Source organism: Lynx rufus, unplaced genomic scaffold, assembly GCF_022079265.1.
Source record: "Lynx rufus isolate CCGP_SWC_20201006 ecotype Redwood Valley unplaced genomic scaffold, mLynRuf1.p SCAF_16, whole genome shotgun sequence".
NCBI lineage: Eukaryota > Metazoa > Chordata > Mammalia > Carnivora > Felidae > Lynx > Lynx rufus.
In genome coordinates this window covers 7,047,045-7,056,916 of record NW_025814830.1, presented here as the reverse complement: position 1 = coordinate 7,056,916, position 9,872 = coordinate 7,047,045, and the positions used below count along the sequence as shown (strand labels likewise).

General features: G+C 51.5%; 1 protein-coding gene across 2 annotated transcripts; it reads left to right on the top strand.

Annotated features, from left to right (window-relative positions):
• Positions 1-72: 72 nt before the first annotated feature.
• QPCTL (glutaminyl-peptide cyclotransferase like) lies at positions 73-9,514 on the top strand. 2 transcript variants are annotated; one of them, XM_047077818.1, is made up of 7 exons: positions 75-475; positions 950-1,093; positions 1,855-2,136; positions 3,715-3,867; positions 3,954-4,053; positions 4,555-4,671; positions 8,274-9,514. In XM_047077818.1, the coding sequence occupies exons 1-7, from the start codon at positions 200-202 to the stop codon at positions 8,417-8,419; spliced, it is 1,218 nt and encodes a 405-aa protein (XP_046933774.1). In that variant the 5' UTR covers positions 75-199; the 3' UTR covers positions 8,420-9,514. The 2 variants fall into 2 exon arrangements, with proteins under 2 accessions (XP_046933775.1, XP_046933774.1); XM_047077819.1 differs by lacking the exons at positions 4,555-4,671; positions 8,274-9,514 and adding an exon at positions 4,461-4,543 and having other exon boundaries at positions 73-475.
• Positions 9,515-9,872: the final 358 nt, after the last annotated feature.

The following is a 9,872-nucleotide window of genomic DNA, read 5'->3' as shown; positions in this document are numbered from 1 at the left end:
GGTTTCCCTTCTTCCGCTGAGGTGGAGCCTATGCCTTTCGCGCTCCCTTTTGGGTTGTGCAACCCTCAGGGGACCAACCCCCAAAGCCCTAGGGAGACAGGAAGGCGTGCTCTCAGAACGAGAGTCCGCATTGGCTTCACCCGTGGAGAAAGGGTGGGATGGTGTAGTCGCTCTTCTTGTTCATTGGTCCGGTGATTCCATGGGGTGGGATTTGGCTGGGCCTAAACTATCCGCGGTCCCGGACCGGTTTCAGGGCGAAGCTGCCATGCCTTCCGGGGGCCGCGGGCGGCCCCGGCTACGGCTGGGGGAACGTGGCCTCTTGGAGCCACCCTCACCGCCCAAGCGCCGCCTGCTACCGCGGGCGCACTTCTTGCCTCTGCTTCTGCTGTCCCTGGCCGTGGCCTCGGCGTTCTACACCATCTGGAGCGGCTGGCACCGCCAGACTGAGGAGCTGCCGCGGGGCCGGGAGCTGCGGGTGAGGCTGGGCAGGGACACGGGTACCCCTTAACCCCGCCTGCGTTTCCCTGAGGTCTCAGGTGGACGTGTCTGTATCGTACGGCGGTAGCCGCAGGTGCTGCGGTCTCCGTCAATAGAGCGCATGCCCGTTGCTATAGGGCTTGTTCTGTAATAGGTGGTTCTCCCTCAGAGGAAGAGTCTGGAAGTAGTAAGATTGGCAGTTCTGGGTTCCAATCTGAAAGTCAGCCATTTGGAAGAGTCCTTTCCCCTCTCTCGGCCTCGATTTCCCAATCAGGATTGGGGTGGGCAATCTGATGGATTTAGAGGGACCTTTTCTGAGTCTATCTAGGATTTATCTTGGAAACCTCCGATGCTGGAGGCCCGAATTAGGAAGAACCGGGGTTCTTAGGGGAGGTGGCCTCCGGGGTAGGGTCGGTATGGGGGTTGTTCTCATGCTCTGCACTTGTCTTCCCTATCTTACCCCCCTCCCAAGGGCCGGTTGATCGGAAGCCTCCCTGAAGCCCGGCTGCGGAGGGTGGTGGGGCAACTGGACCCACACCGTCTCTGGAACACTTACCTGCGCCCCCTGCTGGTTGTGCGGACCCCGGGCAGCCCCGGCAATCTCCAAGTCAGAAAGGTAAAGGGCCCCACCTCCAAGGCCTGACCTGGCAGCCTGCCAGGGAATAAGAACTAGGCATTCTGCCCAAGATCCCTCGAGCAACTAAGACGCAGAGCTGGGGCTCTGACTGGGGATAATCTGAATCTAGAGTCCCACTTTAGTAACCACCAGGCTGTACTGCCTTCTGTACTGCTCCCAAGAGCTTACTATGTGCTAGACAACTGTTTCATGAGGTGCGTAACAATGTGATCCTCACTATGCAAATGGGGAAACTGAGGCCCAGAGCAGTTAAGCATTTTGCCCAGCTAATAAATGATATACCAAGTTTCAGGTTGGCTCCAGAGCTGGCACAACAACATCTTTGTATTGCCTCCCTTTGGGGCATCCAGAGTCGTTTGAATCCCTACTCCTTGAGTTCATATCCGACCTCAGCCACTTGGAGTGTGACCTTGGACTAGTGTCTTAACCTCTCTGTGCCTTAGTTTCCTCATCTATGAAATGGAGCGAGCCACCGACAGTCCTATCCCCATAAGGCTGCTAGAATGAGGCGTGGCACTCAGTGAGTGCTATTGGAAGAGTGAGCTGGGATTAGTCTTGAAGAGGCAGGGTCACTACACACACTCAGTAGGGACTCAGCAAAAGTGTGTCAAGGGAATGACTTAAACAGAAGTGGGGATCATGAGTCAGCCCAAGCGCTCTGCATGGCTCAGGTCACATGGCCCTTCTCCCGACCTCCTCCCCAGTCCCCACCCACCCTCCCACCTCTCTCCTGCCACTAGTTCCTGGAGACTACCCTACGGACCCTGACGGCAGGCTGGCATGTGGAACTGGACCCCTTCACGGCCTCGACACCCCTGGGGCCACTGGACTTTGGCAACGTGGTGGCCACGCTGGACCCAGGGGCTGCCCGTCACCTCACCCTTGCCTGCCATTACGACTCCAAGCTCTTCCCGTCTGGGTCGGCTCCCTTTGTGGGGGCCACGGATTCGGCCGTGCCTTGCGCCCTGCTGCTGGAGCTGGCCCAGGCCCTGGACAGGGAGTTGAGTAGAGCCAAGGAGCAGGTGAGGAGTGGGGGGCCCGGGCTGCCTCTACCCTGGTCCAAGCCACCAGCCTCCCCTGCCTGGACTTGTCTTCCTGCTTCCACTCCACACACATAGCCACAGGGATGTTTTCACCCCCTGAATGTCAGATCCTGTCCCTCCTCTGCCCGAAACCCTCCCCAGGGTCCCACCTCATTGCAAGCCTGAGCCAGAGTCCTTACAGAGGCCCATGAGGTGTGCCCTGTCACCTCTCCATTCCCATCTCTCACCCCTGTCCCTCCTCACTGTGCTCTAGCCACCCACCTCCTCCCTGTTCCTCAGATTCTGGAGAGTTCCCAGAGTCCCTCCCATCTGAGGGCGTTTGCACTTGCTCTTTGCTCTGCCTAGAATGTGCTTTTCACAGATACCTTCCCGGCTGGCTCCCGCCTTTCCTCCAAGTGTCCTCCAATGTCACCCCCTCTGAGATGGTTTCCCAACCACCCTGAAAGAGCCCCCCCGTCACCATCCCAGGCTTTATGGCGCTTTGTCTGTCTGTCTCCCCAACTAGAATAAGCTCCACACAGGCAGGGATTTGGCTGCCTTGGTTTTCTGCTGTATTCCCTGCGCCCAGATGATTACCCGGCATAAATTCAGATGTCGGTGGAAATGTGTGGGATGAATAAATGAATGAAACCACAAATCTCCTCATGCTCCTCCCCTGCTCAGACCCCTTCCTTGGCTCAACCCCTTGTAACAAGGCCCAAGATCCTTGTAACAAGGCCCTCGCTAATCCCCCCGGGCCTTTTCACCAAGCTCTCTGGCTCTGGCCCCAGCCCTCATCCATGTTGCTTCCTTGCCTGGGGACACTCTTCCCTCTGCTCCATTCTGCCAGGCCAGCTCCCACTCATCTCGGTGCAAACGTCTCTTCCCAGGAGACCCGACGTGTTTCCCAGGCTAGTTTATCCCCGACTCCCTTCCTATGCTCTTTTAGAACCCTATAGTTCTTCTTCTTTTTTTAATGTTTATTTATTTTTGAGAGAGAGATAGACTGTGAGCAGGGGAAGGGCAAGAGAGAGGGAGACACAGAATCCGAAGCAGGCTCCAGGCTCCGAGCTGTCAGCGCAGAGCCCGATGCGGGGCTCGAACCCACGGACCGTGAGATCATGACCTGAGCCGAAGTCCGACTGAGCCACCCAGGTGCCCCGAGAACCCTGTAATTCTTGGAAGCATTTGTCCCAAGTGTATTTCACTGTTTGTACACTTACTCGCGTGTGGGTCTCTTTTGCTAAATGAGCCTAAGAAATAACACTGACAGTCAGAGCTGACCCTTTTTAGTTACTATATGCCAGACACTACGCCAGGACCCAAATTTGAATCCTACTGTGTGGTGAGACTTGTTATTAACCCCATTTTGACATCTGATGCTGTGAGAAGTCACTTACCCATAACTGCTCAGCTACGAAGTGGCCGAGCCAGGATTTGAACCCAGGCAGTCTGGCTCAGAGTCTGTACTTCCGGCCACCACCTTCTATGAGGGAGGAGACCTAGTTTTCCCTGCTCAGCTGTGCAAGAGGGCAGGGAATGTGGATGGGTCCAGGCCCTGACCACCAGCTCCCACAGGAAGCCCCGGTGACTCTGCAGCTGCTCTTTTTGGATGGCGAGGAGGCACTGAAGGAGTGGGGACCCAAGGACTCCCTTTATGGCTCCCGGCACCTGGCCCAGCTCATGGAGTCTGCACCCCACAGCCCAGGCCCCACCAGGATCCAGGCTATCGTAAGACCAGGGCCCCACTGGGTTCCGGCGAGGGAGGGAGAGGGCCGTGCAAGGTTGGCCACATCCCACCTGGCCTCTCTCTCTAGGAGCTCTTCATGCTTCTTGATCTCCTGGGCGCCCCCAATCCAAACTTCTACAGTCACTTTCCTCACACGGCCCGCTGGTTCCATCGGCTGAGGAGCATAGGTAAGGATGTAGGCGGAGGCAGGCGCCAGCCTGGGATGTGGGAGGGACGGCCAGCCGAGTCAGGCACCTGTCTCTAAGGGGTCATCCAGCCTGCCCTCTACCTCCCTAGCCTCTAAGGCACTAGGGCAGAAACACACAAAGATCCCACAGCAATCAAGTGCAGTGACTACAAACAGGGGCTCTGGGGTCAAATAGCCCCAGGTTTGAATTCTGGTTCTGCCTCTTACAGGCTGTGTGAACCTGGGCAAATGGCTTCGTCTCTCTGAGCCTCAATTTCCTATCTGTAAAATGGGCACAAAACTGACAATAGGAGGGGTATCTGCCTCTGAGGCTCAGAGGGAATAAATAGACCGGGTACACAGTGAGCCTTCAGGAAGGGGTAACTACATTCTTGTCGGGATGATCAGTGCTTTGCCCAGGCCTCCTGCCCTGCTCTGATTTGTGAGCAGAACCTCTGACCCTGAGGGGCTGGCTCTTACTCTCTAATGCCACCACCTCCAGAGAAGCGTCTGCACCGCTTGAACCTGCTGCAGTCTCATCCCCAGGAGGTGATGTACTTCCAGCCCGGGGAGCCCCCCGGCTCTGTGGAAGATGACCACATCCCCTTCCTCCGCAGAGGTAGGTGCTGTAGGGAGGAGTGAGGGTTGGGGAGGGGCGGGGGTCCAAGGAAAGCACAGATGGGACCTGGCCCTGGCCCACTCCCAGGGCTGGGGACTGGTGGCAAGTTGTTTAACATCTTCGTGCCTCGACTTTCTCATCTGTAAAACGGGGTCACTAGCAACCCCTGTCTCAGAGCTGTGGAGGGAACCGACTGAGCTAATACGTGTAAAGATGCCACTTGCATGGTGATGGCGCATAATAAGCGTTCAAGAAAATGTTAGCTACTCTTGTTGGTGCCTCAGTGATTGTGGATTCCAGCCCAAGCCTGTCTTTCCAGGCCCTGACAGCCCAGCAGAATCACCCAAGGAACTTCGAGAAATGCCCGGTTGCATTCATTTCTGGCCTACTGAACCACAGTCTCGGGTCTCTGAATTATTTCTGCAAGACTCCCAGATGATCCTGAGGCACAGCCAGGGCTGCAGACATCTGCTAGAGGGGTTCAGAACCTAGGTTTTTAGAACTGGACAGGCTTGGGTTCTGCCACTTCCCATGGGTTGACCCGAGGCAGATTAGCCAGCCTCTCTGAGCCTCTTGCCTATGTTTCTTCTAGAAAACGAAGAGACATATACATACAAACACACCTGTATGTGTATATTCATACTCACAGGGTAGGGAGGATTGAACAAGAGTAGGTATATAAAATGCCTTCGTATGCAGTGCTTGGCATATAGTGAGTATTAACAACTGCTTTTTAAACTTTTGCTCTATAATTTACTCATTGAACAAATATGCATTCCTTACAGTGCCTTTTTTTTTTAATCTTTTTTTTTTTCTGATTCTAGGGCACCTTTTATTTATTTATTTTTTTCATTTTTATTTATTTTATTTATTTATTTATTTTTTTAATTTACATTCGAGTTGGTTATCATATAGTGCAACAATGATTTCAGGAGTAGATTCCTTAATGCCCCTTCCCCATTTAGCCCATCCTGCCTCCCACACCCCTCCAGTAACCCTCTGTTTGTTGTCCATATTTAAGAGTCTCTTATGTTTTGTCCCCTTTCCTGTTTTTAGATTATTTTTGTTTCCCTTCCCTTATGTTCATCTGTTTTATATCTTGAAGTCCTCATAGGAGTGAAGTCATATGATATTTGTCTTTCTCTGACTAATTTCGCTTAGCATGATACCCTCCAGTTCCATCCACGTAGTTGCAAATGGCAAGATTTCATTCTTTTTGATTGCCGAGTAATACTCCATTGTATCTATATACCACATCTTCTTTATCCATGCATCCGTCGATGGACATTTGGGCTCTTTCTATACTTTGGCTATTGTTGATAGTGATGCTATAACCATTGGCATGCATGTGTCCCTTCGAAACAGCACACCTGTATGTATCCCTTGGATAAATACCTAGTAGTGCAATTGCTGGGTGGTAGGGTAGTTCTATTTTTAGTTTTTTGAGGAACCTCCACACTGTTTTCCAGAGTGGCTGCACCAGTTTGCCTTCCCACCAACAATGCAAAAGAGATCCTCTTTCTCCACATCCTCTCCAACATCTGTTGTTGCCTGAGTTGTTAATGTTAGCCATTGTGACAGGTGCGAGGTGGTATCTCATTGTGGTTTTGACTTGTCTTTCCCTGATGATGAGTGATGTGGAGCATTTTTTCGTGTGTCGGTTGGCCGTCTGGATGTCTTCCTTGGAGAAGTGTCTATTCATGTCTTTTGCCCATTTCTTCACTGGATTATTTGTTTTTTGGGTGTTGAGTTTGATGAGTTCTTTATCTGACATGCCATTTGCAAATATCTTCTCCCATTCTGTCAGTTGCCTTTTAGTTTTGCTGATTGTTTCCTTCGCTGTGCAGAAGCTTTTTATTTTGATGAGGTCCCAATAGTTCATTTTTGCTTTGGTTTCCCTTGCCTCCAGAGACGTGTTGAGTAAGAAGTTGCTGCGGCCAAGGTCAAAGAAGGTTTTGCCTGCTTTCTCCTCGAGGATTTTGATGGCTTCCTGTCTTACATTTAGGTCTTTCATCCATTTTGAGTTTATTTTTGTGTCTGGTGTAAGAAAGTGGTCCAGGTTCATTCTTCTGCATGTCGCTGTCCAGTTTTCCCAGCACCATTGCTAAAGAGACTGTCTTTATTCCATTGGATATTCTTTCCTGCTTTGTCAAAGATTAGTTGGCCATACATTTGTGGGTCCATTTCTGGGTTCTCTATTCTGTTCCATTGATCTGAGTGTCTGTTTTTGTGCTAGTATTATACTGTTTTGATGATTCCAGCTTTATAATACAGCTTGAAGTCCGTTTTAATTATTTTTTTTTAAGTTTACTTATTTACTTTTGGAGAGAGAGAGGGCATGAGCATGGGAGGGGCAGAGAGAGAGGGAGAGAGAGAATCCGCACTGTTAGCACAGAGCCTGATGCGGGGCTCAAACTCACAAACCTGAGCCAAAACCAAGAGTCAGACCCTTAACCGACTGAGCCATGCAGGTGCCCCTCCAGAGCCTTCTTTATTGATTCATTCAGTGACTATTTCCCACTGCAGTACTGGGCCAGGTGTCAGGGATACAGTGATGGACAATAATCTGCCTGGGTCCTGTCTAGTGGGGGGGGGACAGATATTGACAAACACAGAGGGTATTGGATATTGACAGATATTGACAAACACAGAAGAAAGTGCTCTGAGGACAGGAACTCATCGCAGTGCAGGGATTAGGAAAACAGACTTAGGAGACAGGTGTCCTGGGTTCCAATTACTGCTGTGCAGGTTTACTAGAGGCCGGAGCTTAAGCAAATCACTGTGCCTGCCTCTGTGCCTGGGTATCCTCGTCTATGAAATAGGGGTAAATATAGGATTACTCTAAAGGATTATTGCAGGGATAAAATGGTGTGTGGGGATGTGTATGGCCTCAGTGTAGGGCCTAGAATAGAACATGTATGATAAAAGTACAAGCTAAGGGCACCTGACTAGCTCAGTAGATAGAGCATCTGACTCTTGATCTTGGGGTTGTGAATTGGAGCCCCACACTGGGTGTTAGAGATTGCTTTAAATTTTTTTTTTAATATTTATTTATTTTTGAGAGAGAGACAGAGACAAAACGTGAGCGAGGGAGGGGCAGAGAAAGAGACACAGAATCCAAAGCAGGCTCCAGGCTCTGAGTCATCAGCACAGAGCCCAATGTGGGGCTCAAACCCACGAACCTCAAGATTGTGACCCGAGCCGAAGTCAGATGCTTAACCGACTGAGCCACCCAGGCATGCCTAGAGATTGCTTTAAACAAAAAATTTTTTTAAAAGGTACGAGCTATAAATAAAGAACAGAAAAACAGCCTAATAGTCTACCTGGTAAGGAAACTCAAAGGCCCTCTTTCCCTTCTTCTGGTCTTTGCCTAATCCATTAACTATTCAGTTTCTCTAATGTGTGTCTGAGAACAATAGATACACCAGATGTGTTTTTTCAAACGAACACGTTGCCCTCACGTGCATAAAATCGTCATTCAGAGTTCTTCAAGGGCCAGGACTCAGTATCTTCTGGGTGGGGGTGAGACAACTTTGCCCGGGCCTGGGTCTGGGCTCCTGGGTCGGCCGTCGGCCTGACCAAGCCTCCCCTCTCTCCTACAGGGGTCCCAGTACTCCACCTCATCTCCATGCCCTTCCCCTCTGTCTGGCACACGCCTGGCGACTCGGAGGCCAACCTGCACCCCCCCACGGTGCACAACCTGAGCCGCATCCTCGCCGTGTTCCTGGCTGAGTATCTGGGGCTCTAGCCCCCCTTGGCGGACTCTGAAGGAGAAGTGTCCAGCTGGGACGTCCCAAGGGCACCCGGAGCCAACAGAGCTCAAGCCAGGCTGCCTGATCCTTTCTTCAGCTCTATTTATGCCATGATCGGAAGATCCTCTTTCCTTTGATGGTCTCAAGCTGTCACTCTTCAAAGACACGGAAGAGACAAGGCCACTGTGGGGGCGAGAGCCAAAGGCATGAGAGCTCGGACCCTGTCCTGAAGCACTTGGTTTGAAGGTTCACAGGCACCAAATGCTGTTTGGTTGGAGTCAGCACACCTTGGCCAGGCATCTGGACCAGCAGCACCGCCCCACCAAATGAATCCTCCGTGGCTTATGTTCTTACGATGTCCGTGGATTGCCATGGGGGGTCCACAGGGGACGTGCTTGTAAACAGGAACAGAGGAGACGGAAGCCGATATTTGGGGACTCGAGTCTGCCAGACCCAAGGGCAATAAACCAGTGTTTCTGGGGAACATATTCTGCAGAATTAGCATGACTAGGTGTTGCATGAGAAAGGGGGATCAGAGACGCGGGAGGAGACATTAAAGGAGTTTCTTCATTGCACAACGTGACATTTCCAAGAGTAAGACAGAATGCAGTGTTGTTTCCCCCAAACTATTTCAGCGTGGAACCCCTTTATTGCAAGGCTCGTGGAACTAGGGTACCTCAGAAGTCACATTGGGAAACACTCGGTTTTGAGAAGTTTGAGTGTGTCCGTGGAGGGAATAAGACGGACCTTGATTCACTGCCCACCAGGTCTACCAAACCATCCTTTGTCTTTCTGTTGTGGGTGTGGGAGTGTGAGAAGGTGGGGGTCACTGCAACTCCAGTTGAGGACGTATTTCCCAACCCTACCTAATATTCATGCTCAACTGGAGTGCTTATTAAAAAATTCAGAATCCCAGGTTCCTCCCGTTCCCCCCCCCCCCACAACCACCACCCAAACTTGCTGAATCAGAACTCCAGAGAATCAGAACTTACGTAGTGAAGGTGAGCACTGGCCTTCCGAGCCAGCTCGGGGCTGGAGAAGACTCCAGAAAACTCACAGGCTGAAACCCAGGATATCAAATGAGAGAGGAGAAATAGGTCCTCGTTCGTGGTTTTCCACAGTAGCTGACCTTCATCTGGCACCTGCTGTGTGCCAGGCGCCATGAGCACTTTACACAGATTGGCTCATGGAGTCACCGCCCAAGTCCTGAGGTAGGTACAATTTCGGTTCTCATTTTGCAAAGGAAGTGGCTAGGGCTGAGAATGATATCCCGTTGTTTACAGAGCCCACGTTCTCACCCACAACTGCACTCTTAACCCCATGTCTCATCTCCCAGAAATCCCCTGTGCCGGCCCAACAGATGGTTGACAAAAAGTAGCTCCTCCTGCCGCATAATTAACTGCAAGTTAGAGCAGGGTTGGGGGGACACTGGTGGCCTCTTACAGGTGG

What these genes read in the sequence shown, in the direction of transcription:
- QPCTL (XM_047077818.1), top strand. Translation starts at nt 200, where the DNA reads ATGGGGTGGGATTTGGCTGGGCCTAAACTATCCGCGGTCCCGGACCGG. An exon ending in GCAATCTCCAAGTCAGAAAG is followed by an intron (nt 1,094 to 1,854) that starts GTAAAGGGCCCC and finishes TCCTGCCACTAG; the next exon opens with TTCCTGGAGACTACCCTACG. An exon ending in CCACCAGGATCCAGGCTATC is followed by an intron (nt 3,868 to 3,953) that starts GTAAGACCAGGG and finishes CTCTCTCTCTAG; the next exon opens with GAGCTCTTCATGCTTCTTGA.